This window comes from Pelophylax lessonae, assembly GCF_965119305.1.
Source record: "Pelophylax lessonae genome assembly, chromosome: 4".
In the NCBI taxonomy this organism is placed as follows: domain Eukaryota; kingdom Metazoa; phylum Chordata; class Amphibia; order Anura; family Ranidae; genus Pelophylax; species Pelophylax lessonae.
In genome coordinates, this window is record NC_138771.1 from 185,531,167 (window position 1) to 185,550,240 (window position 19,074).

At 37.8% G+C, this 19,074-nt stretch overlaps 1 protein-coding gene across 2 annotated transcripts in view; it reads left to right on the forward strand.

The window, feature by feature from the left end:
* The window catches only part of HGF (hepatocyte growth factor), a 156,040-nt gene that overhangs the window by 117,049 nt on the left and 19,917 nt on the right, over positions 1–19,074 (forward strand). For both annotated transcript variants that reach the window (XM_082256600.1, XM_082256601.1), the window contains exons 9-14: positions 2,343–2,470; positions 10,859–10,961; positions 13,360–13,493; positions 15,009–15,047; positions 15,523–15,616; positions 17,215–17,289. In XM_082256600.1, the coding sequence (XP_082112726.1) occupies positions 2,343–2,470; positions 10,859–10,961; positions 13,360–13,493; positions 15,009–15,047; positions 15,523–15,616; positions 17,215–17,289 (573 nt within the window). The remainder of the gene's footprint in view (positions 1–2,342; positions 2,471–10,858; positions 10,962–13,359; positions 13,494–15,008; positions 15,048–15,522; positions 15,617–17,214; positions 17,290–19,074) is intronic.

Here is a 19,074-nt window from a genome sequence, read left to right on the forward strand (position 1 = left end):
ATATCCTCCTGCCCAAAAATGTTATGGATTAAACAAAAACTACTACTGCTACTCCACAGATAAAAAATGAACAGACCTCAACCACCCGGTCGCCAAAAAAACGTTTCCTCATACGTTGGTAGTCCTTTATGGACTTGACTATACCGCCTCAAGACCTTTCACCAGTCCTTTGAAAGATATCCAATTGCATTACGACAAAGAGGATACCTCTTGAGATTTTCCCTCTTTTTTACTTAAACCTCCAGGGATCTAAACGTGAAAATATTTCTCTTGTTCACACAACAAAGCAGCGAACAATGGACAGCCTATCGCTGTATCATTTTCATTTTATCATTGTAAATAATGGAGTGCAACTTTGTAGTCCTAAGTCGCAGGACATGTCGCACAAGTGTGAAAGAGGCTTAAACAGCACTCTGTCAAAAAATTTTCATTTCAGGCGACTTGGCTTTTCACTTGCCATGCACCTTTTAAACTATTACAGTTTTTGCTGATTTTTACTAGGTATTAGTGTAGTTATTTACCCTGAATTGTTTGTCTATCTATTCTTGTAGTAATGGGCTAAAAGTTTGTGCGGCATTTTTTAGTGTCATGGCTGATTGATACCCTTATGTCCATGTATTCATTCACCTAGCTTGTTCCTATTCACTAATAGGGCAAGCAACTTCTTGCTTTAGGTCACACAGCATCCAATTTATGCCTTGTCATTACCTCTGTGTTGCATCACAAATATAGGAGTGATAATGGGATGAAATCACATCTCTTTCCTTCATTGATCTGCCTGCTTGTGTCTATGTCAGATCTAATTGCTTTGCAGCTTTCACCTGCAGAGCATCAGACTGAGCGACCCAGGGACAGTAGGATATGTCAGTTATTAGACTACAGACAGAGGTCATGCATTAACCTGTGCAATGCCATGTGGCATACATCATATTTAAGAACAAACTGCAACTGACACCAGAGTGTGAAGTTTTACTCTACTATAGGCTGTGCATTTATTAAAAATAAAAATATAATCCGACTATAAAATAAAGTAAAAATCATTAACCACTTGTACATTTAGACCACTGATGTTTGTGCTTTTAGATTAGTTAGGATCCATGTTTTTATACATCTACTGTTCCTATATGGAACACGTGTTGCGAATTGTTGTGTGTTAAGTTATACTGGTATTTCTGCACTAACATGAAAAACAACACTGTATAATAAAAGAAAGAAGAACGTTTCTTCTTTTTTTCCTAAAAAAAAAAAAAAAAAAAAAAGAAGAAGAAAATTCCCATCCATAATAATAAACTTTTTAGGTTTTGTGAGTTTATTTCCTGCATTCTGAGATCTCACATAGACATCTAGTCCATCAAAAAAGAGTGCTTATGGTACCAAATGGCTATGTAGACAAATTCATATAAATGTAGAAGGCTACTAGTGTCAGGATTACTATTAGAGTGTAAAACAAATTCAGTGTGGGTGCAGTGGGAAATAGTGGTGTGGAACAATACCTGGTCTTTATTACTGGAAGCTCCTGCAATGAGGCAAATTTACTGGATTACTGCACAGATCTAAAAAATACAGAAAGCACTCCGAGGTTCAAGGATGGATGTCTTTTGCAGTTAGACAATATGGGAGAGATTTACTAAAACTGCTGCACACAGAATCAGGTGCAGCTGTGCGCAGCTTCTAACTTCAGCTTGTTCAATTAAGCTTTGACAATAAAACTTAGAAGCTGATTGACCACTATGAACAGCTTCCATGTGCACCAGTTTTGGTAATGCTCCCCCTATTTGTCTATCATGGAGTTCACACAAAAAACATGTTTTACTTATACTTTTGAATTACCGCAAAGCTTCTTCTGTGCGTCCAGGGAGCCTTCAACACACACAGAGGGGGTCATTTACTAAAATTGGAGAGTGAAAAATCTGGCACAGCTCTGCAAAGAAACCAACCAGCTTCCAAAATGTATTGCCAAACTTTATTTGAACAAGCTGAAGTTAGAAGTTCATTGGCTACCATGCACAGCTGCACCAGATTCTGAGTGCACTTGTTTTAGTAAATCTTCCCCATTGCATCCAATTCTCCACTTGAGCTCTGTGTTACAGTTCTTACATGTTACCCGAAATCCCAAAATTCAGTGTTACAGTTTTTACATGTTACCCGAAATCCCAAAATTCAGTGTGGAATCCTGCTCTTTGCTTCTGAAGTAAATTTTACCATTTCAAACATTTATCAAGACCTCTATCTATATTGATGGCCCATTTTAACCAAATGTCAAAATTAAAATTGTGCATGTTTATTGTTCAATTATACAAACATTTCAGATATAATAATGTATTTGCCTTTAATTTTTTCAGGGATTTAAGGGAAAATTATTGTAGAAATCCTGATGGGTCTGAGTCTCCTTGGTGTTTCACTACAGACCCGAATATTCGAATTGGGCACTGCTCTCAGATACCAAAATGTGATACTTCCACTCATCAAGGTAACATATTACATTATAGATTGTTAACATGTTTCACTTATATGTATGGTTCATATTAGTGTATTTCACTATCTTATGTATAATAGTCTTGTACCCTGCATAATGTAAACATAAGCATGTGTGGCCAAATATTAATTTCGGTTGGTTGCGGTATGCTGAATAAAAAACAGTGAATAATGTATATATATATATATATATATATATATATATATATATATATATATATATATGAGGTATGTTTATTAAATAACGAGACCATGATTCCACTTAGTAAACAAAGCAGTCAGAACCAGTTCCAGTTATAATTGCATGTGTGGTGACCTTGAATCATTCAGTTGATTGTGAGTTGCCATTTAGTTTGGTTGTGTTTTCCGTAGAGTGTCGAAAGAAAATGCTAAGTTTTGTTGGAAAACACTGTCATCACCAAGAATAAAAACAAGCTTGTCAAAGCAAGTCAAAATTCAAAGCCATGCTCATTTCTTTGGGCAATATCAAGGGTATAATTTTGAAAGAATGGGTTCCAGAAGGCACAACAGTTAACCAGCAGTATTATAAGAAAGTTTTGATAAAGCTGAGAGAAAGAGTCAGAAAAAAATGGCCGTAACTGTGGAAGAATGGTTTCATTTTTCACCTGGACAATGTGCCTGCTCACACAGCACTTTCTGCTTTCTGTGAAGCAGTTTTTGACCGAAAGCACATTACTACCCTTGAACATCCTCCATATTTAGCACCATGCGACTTTTATCTTTTCCCAAAAGTTAAATCAGTGCTTAAAGGGACAAGCTTTGAGTCAGTTGATGCTGTAAACAAGAAAATGGCGGGTGTGTTGAAACAGCGGACCGAAATTGATTTTCTCCATTCCTTCGACCAGTGTAAACCAAGACTGCAGCAATGTATTAGTGCAAATGGAGAATATACTGAAGGGGATAAGCATTACATTTGTAATACATATAATTAAAGGTGAGTTATTTAATCAGTCTCATTATTTAATAGACACAACTTGTGTATATATATATATATATATATATATATATATATATATATATATATACATTAAAGAGATTTCAGAAGGATGAAACAAGCAGGAAACTACCCTTTGGTAAAGATCATAAAGATCACAATGACTAATCCTAGCTGGAGGCTTAAAAGTGATTAGTGTGAGAGGGGTCATTGTATAAGTGGCAAGTATGAGTTATTTATGTGGCTATGATGTGTCTGACTATGTAAAGGCATTTACAGTGTAAACATACTATGCAGAGAAGCAATATAAATTAACCCTATCTGGGGCTTTACAGATCTGTAGGTACATTGAGCTGTGTGACAATAATGAATATCATGTACAGATACTGTACTGAAAATGAAATCTATTTTTATAGGTGGTGTTAGAAAGATGAGGTAGACTCTCCACCCACAGATAGCAAGTGAAGCTATTTTAAATTTTTAAACCAATTAGGCTTTGGTTGTTTGGGTATACGGTTGTTTGGGTATACGGTATGTTTTTGCAGCTGAACTGTTTGCAAAGACTTTTGGAAGAATTTGTTATGCAATATTTGTGTTTGCCTATGTTTATTACTGGGTTTGCTGTGCTTTGTGTTTCTGCAAATTCACTAAATTCTATTTCTATGCTGCCCTGAACTGCTTTTTGGAGTTGCTTGCAGGTTTTGGAATTCATAATGATAGTGGATCATTCCTGAGTTAATGTGGAAATCCAGGTTAAACACAAAAAACATAGTTAAAAAACAAATGTTAATGGTTTTATATACCAGCATAGTTTATTTAACCATGTGCAATACAACCCTGATAATCAGGCGCGTCCCTCTGCTGCTTCCTGGTTTAGTGTTACTACTTCTTGGGTTAGCATCTTGGGTTAGCCCACTGGACAGTTGTGTTTATAGAAGAATTCCAAGTATGGAATTTTTTGTATAGTGTAAATATGTAAAATCACTGTAGTAGATACCGCTACTCCAAAGATCTCCACTAGCTTCCAGACTGAGAGACCACCTTGCTGCATTCTGAACATGAGAGGTCAGCTACTCAGCATTGGCATCATTTATGGAATACTTTACATTTTCTTAATGAATGCAAAGCGGTCTCTGATTGGATACAATATCATTCATTCAATCAGAGAATGCATTGCAAACCATATTCTGAATTGCCCCTATGCTGATTGGGTGACCTTCTGTGTTTAGAATGCAACAGGAAAGCCACTCGGCATAGGATCGAGAAAGTAGAGCTCACTGGAGTAGCAGTGGATTCAAAGAAGACTGCTGCTTACAACCCATGTGAAATGGGATAAGGAAAAACAATGGCCAAGCCTTTTCAGAAGAAAAAGAAAAGCCTGGTACACACGGGCTGAATATCCGCCAGTATTGGCTGGTTTAACAGAAACCGGACAACATTTGTCCTATGTGTCCTCACTGTCTGGCTTATGTCGAACGAGCATGCTGGAAAAACAGCCGCTGATCGGCATCCAGTCAGCGCTCACAGCCAATGACCGATGTGTTCTGGCCCCCCTTTCAACTCAGCTGGGAGATCACTGCCTGTGTGTATCAGGCTTAACACTAATGAGGAAGCTGTAAGGAGTAACACCATCAATGGTTTAAATATATTCCCCCCAAAAAATATGTATATTCCCAACTAACTAAATTATATTCATAATTACAATATTTTTTACATCTGTTAATGGAGGTTTCACATAAACTCATTATCTAACAAAATACAATAAATTATTTTACTTTTTATGATTTTCTATCTTCAAAAAACTGTGGGGTTGATTTACAAAAGGCAAATAGTCTGTTCACTTTAGCCCCAGAGCTTAGTAAATTAGATGATTCACTGCTGACTTTCATCATCTAATTGTGTGCAAGCAAAAATGCTGTTATGTTTTTTTATTAATTTTCTTTGAAAATGATTGGGTATTCTTTTCAAAGAGAGACCTCACCACATTCACTAAGCTCTCAGGGAAATTCCCCCTACAAAGTGCAATTTCCCTTTTAAAGTGAACAGCCTATTTCCCTTTGGTAAATTAACCCCTGTGTCTGTGCTGAGCTACAGCCTCCTTGTTGTTACAGCAAAAGGCAACACTTCTGAAAAGTTTTAGAATGTTCAGGCTTCTCTCTCTTACACCGTCCCTCTTTGCCCTATTTCCCCCACTTGCAATGACTGGCAGGAGCCTATTTCCAACCCGCTTCTTCCTGTGCATTTGTGAGATCATTCAAAAGTCATTGTCTACTGGGTGCTGCTAATGCCATAAACATGAGGACAGCACCCAGCAACAATCCCACAGTGTTCTGAAGCACAGGAAAGGAGAGATCAGTTGGGGCATAGATCAGGACAACAATTAAGTTCAGCCCTTACACAATAAATATATACTGTAATGGCATACAAAAAAGGGACATGGCTTTTTTACATTTTCACTGCTCTGATACACTGTACATGTGGGACAAAGAAACTGGAGTTAACATCTATGGTGTGTGGGAAAACCAATTTGCTTATATGCTGTATAGTAAAAAAGAGGCAAGTGATCATCTCTGAACATACTGCACATACTAATTGTTGGGATAACTCAGGTTTTACTATTTAAACTGACATACAACTGAGTGTGGTGCTTACTACCATCGGTATAGGGCAGTGATGGGGAACCTTCACACCCCCGATATTTTGGAACTACATTTCCTATGATACTCAACTACACTGCAGAGTGCATGATCATCGTGGGAAATGTAGTTCTAAAACATCTGGGGTGCCAAGGTTCGTCATCACTGGTATAGCGCATTAGTTTAGGGCACAGTAAGATTTTCTTTATATAAGAAAAGACGAGAGCAAATTAAACCTACCAGATGGAAATTGTCAAAAAAGTCGGAGAGCATGCAAATATAAATAATAGCTTAGTTGCGCAATTTAATCATTGTACTATCCACATATCCTAGAAATTAGTGACCATGTTTGGAAGGTTGTCAATTTGAATCTGAAAAATCAAGATAAAAGACTGTGTCCTTTGGTTGAACAAAAGTGTTTTTCAAGTGAATGTGAGGATTTATTTGTTGAGAGACAAGTGTCAACATGGAAACATAACTCCATTTAGTAGAGCAAAAAGACAGACAAAGTGAAGAAATATTGATCAATGGGGCAAGAGTTCAGAATTAAGGAGCAGAGAGGATAAGGTGGCAGAAACAAAGAAAAAGAATGGCCAGCGCTAATCTAAACATGCACCAGTGCGTTTTTAATGGTCCATAGAAAGGTTGATTAAAGGAAAGGGGAGACTATAGCCATCCCTCTTTTGATCTTTTGGGATGGTATCATCAGTGTGCATTTGCACATTCTCTTCAGTTACTATCCATGACAACAGAGCCTGCAGGAAAGGGCTGTAATGATAACCAGAGTCATCACAACACTTTTTTACCCACACTGTAGTTATTTGTTTAATGGCACAAGATCAGTTAGGAATACTAAGGGTGATTCAATTTAGCTTTTGCAATACATTTTTGGTAGTATTGTTGTGTTAGGGAGTTAAGCACTGAATTCATGTAACCTGTGCAACACACTAAGAGAAAATCTGACATGTGCTGCAGATTAAAAAATAAGTCCTATTTTCTGACATGTTTCTAATATATTACTATGGCTGTGCCAAATTCATTATGAAATACCATTTAGAAGATTAGTGTAAACCTCCAAACATTATACATTTTTTGAAAGATGAGACCCTAGAAAATAAAATGGGGATAATTGCAATTCTTTATGTCACATGATATTAGAGCAATGGTTTATCAAACCCCTATTTTCTTTAAAACAATACACTAACTTGATTTAGTGAACACAAATGCAAAATAGTTATAGTATCAAATTAAATAAATAATCAATAAAATATGAGGTTGCTTCTAGTAAACAGATACCAGAAACATCAACCCTCAAAATTCATGAAACAGCACCAAGCTTCAATACCCAAAATTTCAATAGCCAATGCTTACATGTTATCAGTTTATTATTCTCACTCCAACATGTAAGCACTCTTATTTTTTCTTCATAGGCGCATCCAACGCTCAAGTTTAGGATAATGTGTACACATACATTACTGCTATCACACAGGGGACTAAAAAGCCCCCAATATGATAGCATATTGTTGGAGATAGGTCCTCTTTAACCACTTTACCTCCGCCCACAGTAATATTACTGCGGCAGAGTGGCTCGTTATCGTCTGACGACGTAGTACTACGTCGTCAAACACTCCCCCTTCTGGGCGGCGCTTGCGCGCCGCCGGAGGCTCGCTCCCGCTGTTTTCAGTCACAGCGGGAGTCGGGCCAGGGGAGGAGCAGCGGCGATCGCCGCCGCTCTTCCCCCGATCGTCGGGGATCTAGTGTGGAGATCCGCCCGCCTGTGTAAACACAAGCGGGCGGATCTCCATAGTGACAGGGAGTGACAGATCGGACTGTTCAGCATAGCTGGACATCCGATCTGTCCATGACTCACTCAGTCCCCTCCCCCCCCACACGTCAGTAAGCACCAGGCATACATTAACCCCTCCCTCTCCAATAAAATTAACCCCTTCCCTGCCAGTGTCATTTTTACAGTAACAGTGCATATATATAGCACTGATTACTGCAGTAATGTCACTGGTACCCCCAAAAGTGTCAAAAATGTCAGTCAAGGGTCCGATCTGTCCGCCGCAATGTCGCAGTCCTGCAAAAAAAATCGCAGATCGCCGCCATTACGCGTTAAAAATAAAAACACCAAAAATGACAGAAATCTTTCCCTTTGTTAGTAAACGCAATAACTTTTGCGCAAACCAATCAAAATACTCTTATTGTGATTTTTTTTACCAAACATAGGTAGCAGAAAACAAATTGGCCAAAAATGTTTAAAAAAATTGGTTTTTACATTTTTTTGGGGGGGGAAATCCATATAAAAAATGTTAAAAATATTGTTATTTTTTCAAAATAAACGCTCTTTTTTTGTTTATAGCGCAAAAAGTAAAAATCGCACAGGTGATCAAATACCACCAAAAGAAAGCTCTGTTTGTGGGAAAAAAAGGACGTAAATTTTGTTTGGGTACGGCGTCGCACGACCGTGCAATTGTCAGTTAAAGTCGCACAGCGCCGAATCGCAAAAAGTGGCCTGGACGGAAGACAGCAAAATCCTCCAGTGGTAAAGTGGTTAAGGAGACATCAGGGATGTCTTAGACCCCTAATGTGACCTCTGTGTGCCACTGCATAGATCATGCTTGATTATTTGCCTCCCTGGCCACAGCAGCTGGGAAATAACAGCTCTGAATCTTGGAACTGAGGAATGCTTGTCACTTTAAGATTCATTCCCCTGAAGGAGGATCAAAAAACAAATGTTCGCTGAGTACCCTCAATTCTACCTGCTGACACCCACCATGGCCTGCAGATGGGACAGCTGAGCCCTGGATACATAGTGAGGGTGCTTTTCTCTGTAAGTGTTGTTTAACTGCACCAGGGAAAAGCTGGTCTCTTGGTTGTGATGCCTGACAAGGCTGCATAAAACCCAGGACTGGATGGACAGAAATATAACCTGTCACAGATCAGCAGCAAATCTGAACTATGTCTTATGGTTTTTATACCTTTGTTGCACAGGTCTGGGAGGACATGGCTGGATCTCACCTTCTGAAAGACATTGCAGCTACACATACAGTCCCCAGCCAGTGTGTCAAGCAACCTCCCCATTTAGCTCTGTTCAGACCAACACCTATTTTCTGAGCAATAGACTCATTCCTAGCCCAAGGCTCCAGTCCATGTTAGTTCCCATGCTCTTAAAGTCTTGTTTCTCTGGTTACTGACTTTGGCTTGTGTTTTGACTATGCTTGTTCTCTGCCTAGCCCGACCTTTGGCCTGTTCCCCTTTTGTGAAAGTGCCTGTTGACTTTATTCCATGTTCTGGTTTTATCTCTGCTCAGCTTCCACCTCCACAGGTGTGTCCCAGGGCACAACCTGGTATACATACTCAAAAAAAAAACCAAAACACAGAGGATCTACTGTGCAGTTTGACCATGATCCAAATCCTTTGCAAGATAGAAAAGCTTCCATGCTATTTTAGTCTGTGTATTTAGTTGTTTGCCTGGAGAGCAGCTTTATTTATTGATTGTTACCAACTGACTAGATAGATAGATAGATAGATAGATAGATAGATAGATAGATAGATAGATAGATAGATAGATAGATAGATAGATAGATAGATAGATAGATAGATAGATAGATAGATAGATAGATAGATAGATAGATAGATAGATAGATAGATAGATAGATAGATAGATAGATAGATAGATAGATAGATAGATAGATAGATAGATAGATAGATAGATAGATAGATAGATAGATAGATAGATAGATAGATAGATAGATAGATAGATAGATAGATAGATAGATAGATAGATAGATAGATAGATAGATAGATAGATAGATAGATAGATAGATAGATAGATAGATAGATAGATAGATAGATAGATAGATAGATAGATAGATAGATAGATAGATAGATAGATAGATAGATAGATAGATAGATAGATAGATAGATAGATAGATAGATAGATAGATAGATAGATAGATAGATAGATAGATAGATAGATAGATAGATAGATAGATAGATAGATAGATAGATAGATAGATAGATAGATAGATAGATAGATAGATAGATAGATAGATAGATAGATAGATAGATAGATAGATAGATAGATAGATAGATAGATAGATAGATAGATAGATAGATAGATAGATAGATAGATAGATAGATAGATAGATAGATAGATAGATAGATAGATAGATAGATAGATAGATAGATAGATAGATAGATAGATAGATAGATAGATAGATAGATAGATAGATAGATAGATAGATAGATAGATAGATAGATAGATAGATAGATAGATAGATAGATAGATAGATAGATAGATAGATAGATAGATAGATAGATAGATAGATAGATAGATAGATAGATAGATAGATAGATAGATAGATAGATAGATAGATAGATAGATAGATAGATGTGTGTTTCTATATTTTCTAGCATTCATTGATGTAACTGCTTAGAAGTTTGCTAAAATATCTTTGCACTCTACCCACTTATTAAAGAATAAAAGAAGAAAGATCAATGCTTAAAAAATATATACATATAATGCAGCTGGGCTTCTTTTAATGAAAAAAAAAAAAAGTTTTAATCCACTTGTATATTTATTCAGCTTTTTGGTCTTTTTTCCTAATCGTAATCGTGTTTGGTTTAAGTTGTAAAGCTTTTCTTCTCTTCTATTATGTAAAGCAAAAAAACAACTGGAGCAGCTGCTGCTCACATTCTCTGTTGTTTGCCTTTGGATCGCTTGTTTTGTCAGCCTGCTTTCTTCTGGTTTTCTTTCCTATAATATAAATATATTTGGCATTTTCAGAGTGTTACTCTGGCAATGGCATCAAATATAGAGGCACAATATCTAGAACACGATCCAGACTGCAATGTACCATGTGGGAGAAGAATATTGGTGATTTACGAAGGTATGTGTAGAAATAGTATTACTATATCAATACTGTTACATTAATGTTTTCTGTAAGCCACAAATTACCCGCAGTACCTCCGGCTATAATTTGGTTTGGCCATCCATACATTTAGCTATAATGTCATGTACAGTTTTAGAATGCATTCCGGTTGATTTACTATGTTAATTTTGCAGTGTGAATTTTAATTTTGCTTGGGAGTTTTTACTTAGTTTAGCAAATGTGTTTAAAACTTTGCAAAGAATATACAATCACATGCAAAGAAAATTTTTTTTTTTTTTTTTAAAAAGTTGCACTTATACTTGCAAATGATGGCATGATTGAAGCCAGGAGAGCTTCATCTCATTCATTAAATTAGCAGGTATTCAAATGTAAATCAATCCCATAGGGTTTAAACTTTTTCTTTAGAAATTGCCACTGAAATATCCTCATAGATAAAGTATTTAAAATGGTTAGACAGGTATCCTTTTCAGGCTGCAATATAGATTTATGTCAGATCCTGTAATTTGTATTAAAATGTCACAATATTTTTGGCACATACAACTTGTGTTATTAAGGTACCACATAAAAAAAAAAAACACCCAAAAATTAGTAGTCACACAAACTTAACCTAAGCCTTAACCACTTGCCGACTGCCGCACGACTATCTACGTCGGCAGTAAGCCCCTCACAGGCAAAGTGACGTAGGTCTACGTCGCTAGCCTGTGAGGGTCTAGGGAGCGAGCGCGCGCCACCAGAGGCACGCTCCCGCGTGGTCACAGACCCCCCCGCGCGTGTGACCGGCGGACCCGATGTCCGCCGGTCACTCTGCGATCGCCGCTGCAGAGGGAGAAAGTCAGGCAGCTTGTGTAAACAAGCGGCCTGTCATTCTCCCCTGTGTAGAAACTGTGATCACACGGTTCTACTAAGTAGAACCGTTGATCACTGTTTCTACAGCTCAACAGACAGCCAATCACAGTTAGAATCACGCCCCTAGGGACACACACAGCCCCTCCCTCTCAAATAAAGTTAACCCCTTCACTACCAGTGTAATTTTGCAGTAACAGTGCATATGTATAGCACTGATTACTGCAGTAATGTCACTGGTAACCCCAAAAGTGTCAAAAATGTCAGTCAAGGGTCCTATCTGTCCGCCGCAATGTCGCAGTACCGCAAAAAAAATCGCAGATCGCCGCCATTACGCGTTAAAAAAAAAACAACAAAAATGACAAAAATCTTTCCCTTTGTTAGTAAACGCGATAACTTTTGCGCAAACCAATCAAAATACGCTTTTTGCGATTTTTTTTACCAAACATATGTAGCATAAAACAAATTGGCCAAAAATGTTAAAAAATTTAGATTTTTACATTTTTTTTGGGGAATTTCATATAAAAAAAAATGTGAAAAATATTGTTATTTTTGCAAAATTGACGCTCTTTTTTTGTTTATAGCGCATGATCAAAAAATCGCACAGGTGATCAAATACCACCAAAAAAAAGCTCTGTTTGTGGGAAAAAAAGGACGTCAAATTCGTTTAGGTACAGCGTCGCACGACCGCGCAATTGTCCGTTAAATTCACGCAGTGCCGAATCGCAAAATACCCCCTGGTCAGGAAGGGGGTAAAATCTTCCGGGGCTTAAGTGGTTAAAGCGGAACCTCACCCAAAAGGGGATGTTCTGCTTGTTTGCATCCTACCCCCCCCCCCTCCACTGCCACATGTGGCACTTTTTTGGGGATAGGAGGGAGCGGGTACCTGGTTTTGACATGTACCTGCTCCCACTTCTGGTCAGATGTGCCGCAGCGATCTGAGATCTGAGCCAGAAGTTCAGCATCTTTCCCCCGTAGCCTTCTGGGACACATCACGGGTCCCAGAAGAGTGTGGGACCATTCACATATGGCAGTGCAGCTCACACATGCACAGTAAGAAACTGGCTGTAAAGCTGCAAGGCTTTACTACCAGTTTCCCTTACTTAAGATGCTGGCCCCAGCGCCTGCACCCAAAGCCGATTGAAGAATTGACTCAGGTGAGGAAATCACTGGATCCCTGGACAGGTAAGTGTCCTTATATTAAAAGTCATCAGCTACAGTATTTGTGAGGAGCCTGGAGCTCCTCTTTAACTTACCCCTAAACTAAAACCTTACCACAACCTAACCCATAAACCTAACTAACCTCAAACCCATACAAATAACCCTTAACTTGACCACTAACACATACTAAGCCTAAGGGGAAATTTATAAAATGACAACAAATGTATGATATACCACACAATGCTATTGGGTACTATTGGTACTGAGCATAAAAGATGCTATCACTTGAAAAATGTATTTGAGAAATCAAAGCTTTAGTACCTTTATACCTATATACTAGGTATTAATCATGCTGAATGATTTGTGTCTTAACTAGTACAGTTTATTATAGGCATACATTCAAGGAGCCAGATATATCAATGCTTGAAAAAAATTACTGCCGCAATCCAGACAACGATGCCCATGGACCGTGGTGCTATACGGACAATCCACTAATGCCCTGGGACTATTGTCATATTTCGAGATGTAAGCTTTTATTTATTATTTTGTTTCTAACAAACAATTGGCTATGGGAAAATAATTGAGTATTTTAGCAATGAAAAGTCACAGAGATGCATAAACAGCCAAAGGATGCCTTAAAAAAGAAGTATGACTAGTGCTTTTTGGCCCTATTTCAATGCATCACATGAGTGCACTTTGTTCTATACTCCTGTGACCCATTTTCAGCTGAAAATTGGCTAAAGTCCTCTGACGACTGATGTCAGTCAGCCAGTCCAGGCTCTTTACAGTCAGGATCCACCCAGATGTCTGCACTGGCAGCTGGCTCAGCTTTTCAGTGAGCCTCTGGGAAATGGAGCCAGCTGCTTTTGCCCCTCCACAGCCTGGTGCTCCAGTGAGATCTCTGCAGACTGAATATTGAGAACTGAGCGATCAGTGGTCTTTGATCGCTCAGTTTTTGGTGTAGAGCTTGCAGGCGACAGCTGCAGCTGGGATCGGTGAAGCAGTCATCTAGATGAGTATGATTGTTTATTTTTTGGTTTTCCCAAACTTCTTTTTTAATATCTATGCCATATGCCTAGTAATGACCTATCAATTTTGGTGGCTTTAGCCATAAATACAGTATTGAGTCATAAGAGAAATACAGCAAAATTTAATTTTTACAGCAAAACATTTCTATAGGTGAAATACTCAAGCTGAACATGCTGAATGAATGGAACAATATAATACAAAGTGAGGTGGAACTGCCCCTCTCTTAGTTGGCTGTAGAAGATAGTTTCACTTGGCAAAATAAGCTATAAAATTCTGGATAAAAAGCTTTCCCAACACTTAGTAGAAGTATACTGGTATGTTTTACAGAATGTAGAATAAAACATTAAAGCAAAAGTGGTAGGAGAGTTTAAAAAGCTTATGAAATTAATTCCAGATAAAGGGTGTTGTTATGTGAAAGAACACCATGTAAGCCTCACATTGTTTCCACATAAAGCAAAAATGTATTTTGCTGTATTTACAGATGATGTGCCAACACTTTACAACTGGGAAAATATATATGAGCATGTATATGAAAACACTGAATTGTTTAAAGAAAAGTAAATAATAAAATTGTTGTAGGTCATAGTCATGGTTTAGCCTGGTCTAACGCGAGGTAGTGAATAAATTCTGGTTGTGAGGGATCTTGGCTGAACAGAGTCAGATTAGTACATTTTTTTTTATTATCATTCAGGTTCTTTTTATATGTGACATAGCATAAATAGTAAGAGATTGTTATTGTGGTGCCTGATGGAGCATGATCATTGTGAGAAATGCTGGCTTCTTTGGTACCGAGGAGGTCCAGCTCTCTCTGGCTCATTTAGTCAGTGCAGCCTAGCTGGAATATACTAGTTGGAGTTGGAGTTGGTGATGTAAAACCAAATTGTGCTTTTCAAGGACAGTAAAAAATAAGATAAACATTGGTTGTGTAATAATTGTGTCATAAAGTGTACTTGTTTTATGAAACCCCAAAAAATTGTGATGAAATATGTAACACTGTGAATTTTATTTTAGGTGAAGGAGATACCACACCAACAATGACAAATGTAGACAGTAAGTATTATATACAACTATAGGTTTCATTGTTATCTTCACACACAAAAAATGCACAACGTGTAAAAAATATAAATGCATATACTGGACCTTTATCATCTTATTTGTATATTTCTATGTGTAATGTACATAAAATAATGTATATTTTACTAGGCTTTACCTTTTATTGGGGGTGAAGTAGCATATTTAGATGGATTGGAGACAGTTCCAAAGCTCAGGTGATCAGAGGGTTAGAACTTCTGTTAGTTTTTATTGCTGACTGTGTGCTAACAACTAGAATTTTCTCCTATAGTCATAGGGACTGCAAGTATAGGATAATCTCCCTAAACGACATAGGTTCCACCTAATCTGAAAAATAAGGCTATAGTTGTGTTTTAATAAGTATATAGCATTTAAAATGTATAAGTACCAGGAGATTGTTTTGTAAAAAAAAATAAAATAAACAAGTTTAATTTGTTATATTCTTTGATTTTAGATCCAGGATCGTGTGCCTCAACAAAACAGCTAAGGGTAGTAAATGGGAGTCCAGCACAAGGCAACGATGGATGGATGGTTAGTCTGAGATACAGGTAATTTCCAATATTTAGAGTGAAAGGTCATTTAAAATGGCTTTCAACTTGCATAGATACTCTCCATAGAAATTATATCAGTTTTATTACCAAAAGACCACCTTGGGCATGTCTTCTTTTCTCATATCCTGTATCTGGGTGGTTATATTTTTGATACAGACATTATGAGGTGTATGACTTACTAAAGTATAAAATGTATGTCGTTTAAAAAAGAGCTACTAAGTGACATACAAATACCTTTTTTTATTTTATTTTTTTTAAATTTAATTCTTCAGAAACAAAGACTTACTGCTCAATTTTTCATGATGATGGTAACATATGCTCTTTGCTATGTCATAAAAAGAGTTCAGACTTTTGCAGCTTTTGAGCAATATAACTCAAGGTAGCTGGTTCATTCTTACATTCACTGTACAGGCCAAGCAAATGTAATTTGTTTCAGATAGACTCTGATAATCTGCAACTAAAGGACAGCGATATCCATTCTGCATTGAGGATCCTGTTAAACCAAATTGAGATTGTTCAGGCTGAGGTTTTAAGTGATCACCCACAGGGGCCGCACAAAACCATGTTATTTGGAATGTATTGACCCCCTTTAAAATGTGTTTTAAATAAAGGAATAACTCTTTATAACAAAATTTGTTTGAATAAAGAATGAAGAGCATTTCAATTGTTCAAGCACAAGTGTTGCTAGGTGATATTTTAATCTCTATACGTGTACACAATTTCACACAGTATGCAATCTCATTGCTCAAATACGACACATCCATTGTTGGTGACTTTTAGCAATGTAAGTACATACTGCTTTTATAGAATAAACCAACATTATTATAACAACTTGTGGCACGTTCTGACATGTAAAATAGCAGGCTTGCCTCCCACTTTCTCATGCTTCTGCTCTTGCAGTCTTCGCCCTCCTCTGAGAATATTAAACAAATATATACCAGTCTTTGCAATAACGTTGGCTATATCTGTAGGCAGTGGCTGTATTTCCAGAATCTTGGCAAGTGAGCCCACTGACTAATACATAGTTTGCTTTAAGCTATTAAAGATTAGAACAGGGCATAAGTGAATCAGATTTGCTTAGTTTAACCAGATGTTTGATCCCCTGTCAAAAAAAGACCTACAGGAAACAAAAAAAAAAAAAAAAGGAAAAGAAACAAGAAAAAACAAACAAGCATTTATGTTATCCTGCTGTCTTTCCATTGCAATAAAGATCAGCCGTAAATTAGTCTTGGATTTATCCCGTCAGGCTCTCTGAAGTTTTAAACATCTGTGTGATTTGGATTAACTGTGTAAAGCTAACCCCTTTCCTTTAATTGCTGCCCTTTTGGATTCTAGTACTGGAGTAAGAGTAACAAATCTCATGTTAGCCAGAGGTGAATTGAAACAAAATGCTTTTGTGCTCACATAACGTTTACATTCTTGGATAGCATCCATGACATGTCACATAAATGATAACCTCCCCTACACTCCCATATTTTTACATGTCAGATATAAACTCTAGAGCAGGCAAACAGTCTCCCTTCTTTGGTAAAAAAAAAAAATTGTTTATTTTTCACATTCTATGTTTTCATTCTCTCATTCATTTTGTTTTGCAGGAACAAACATAAATGTGGAGGATCTCTAGTAAACGAGAAGTGGGTTTTAACGGCAAGTCAGTGTTTTCCCTCTGGGTGAGTGCTTTAAAAAATTACTATGTATCATTGTATTATATTCTTTTCAATAAATAGATACTTCACTCTTGTTTAAAAATGTAAAGTCAGCAGCTACAACTACTTTGGCTGCTTTTAACCACTTGCCGACCGCCGCAAGTACATATACTGCGGCGGTCAGCCCCTCACAGGCAAAGTGACGTATGGGTACGTCACTAGCCTGTGAGGCTCTAGGGAGCGAGCGCGCGCCGCCGGAGCCGCGCACCCGCTCGGTCACGGACCCCCCCGCGCGCGTGCACGGCAGACCTGATGTCTCGCGATTGTCCGTTAGAGCGCGAGAAAGGCAGGCGGCTGATGTAAACAAGCCACCTGTCATTATCCCCTGTGTAGGAATGGTGATCATACGGTTCTACTATGTAGGACCGTTGATCACTGTTCCTACACCTCAAGCCACAGCCAATCACAGTTAGAAACACGCCCCTAGGGACACACACAACCCCTCCCTCTCAAAAAAAGTTAACCCCTTCACTGCCAGTGTCATTTTACAGTAACAGTGCATATGTATAGCACTGATTACTGTAGTAATGTCACTGGTAACCCCAAAAGTGTCAGAAATGTCAGTCAAGGGTCCGATCTGTCCGCCGCAATGTCACAGTCCCGCAAAAAAATCGCAGATCGCCGCCATTACGCGTGAAAAAAAAAACAACAAAAATGACAAAAATCTTTCCCTTAGTTAGTAAATGCAATAACTTTTGCGCAAATCAATCAAAATACGCTTTTTGCGATTTTTTTTACCAAACATATGTAGCATAAAACAAATTGGCTTAAAATGTTAAAAATTTTTGATTTTTACATTTTCTTTTGGGAATTTCATGTAAAAAAAATGTGAAAAATATTGTTATTTTTGCAAAATTGATGCTCTTTTTTTGTTTATAGCGCATGATCAAAAAAATCGCACAGGTGATCAAATACCACCAAAAGAAAGCTCTGTTTGTGGGAAAAAAAGGACGTCAAATTAGTTTAGGTACAGCGTCGCACGACTGCGCAATTGTCCGTTAAAGTCACGCAGTGCCGAATCGCAAAATAGGCCCTGGTCAGGAAGGGGGTAAAATCTTCCAGGGCTTAAGTGGTTAAGAAACAATTACTTCCCAGCCCATGGATTTTAGCACCGTCCTCTCTGCTGTCCAACCTGCTGTCCAATCTGTGGCAGGCTTCTATTCTACTGTGCCACCATTATGTATTTGGTTGCGGCTTGTGACTTCCTGATGTCTCACAACCAGCTCTGCACATTGCATCCACAGTAGTGCTATGAGACGGTTCCTGCAGCCTCCTTGGACATATGGCATGTCTCAGGTGGGGGTGCGGGAAAGAGATGTCCTAAATGGACATTATTCTTGTCTACCAAGGTGCCTGTTAGTAAGAAAGGTAATTGCCCCAGCCCCCCCACTCCAAAAAAAAAAACACTTCAAATGTGTTAGAAAGATGAGCGGTATGCTTCTGCATTTCTCAGCACAAAGGCTGATTTACTAAAGTAATTGAGAATGTTTAAATTGTGTGAATAATATCTTCAATTATCCAAACATGTGCCGATAAATTGAGTAAACAGGGATTTTCTTTGCACATGATTGGATAATTGAAGTAAATGTTCACATGTTTTATTGTTCTTTAGTAATTTAGTAGTGATTTAGATAATTTTATTATCCTTTAGTAAATCAGCCAGTGTCTGAAAAAAGTTCTGCATGATGGATGCCCATACCAATACTTATGGACAGTTTTCCTGATGCTAATTCCCCTTTAGGCATTGCA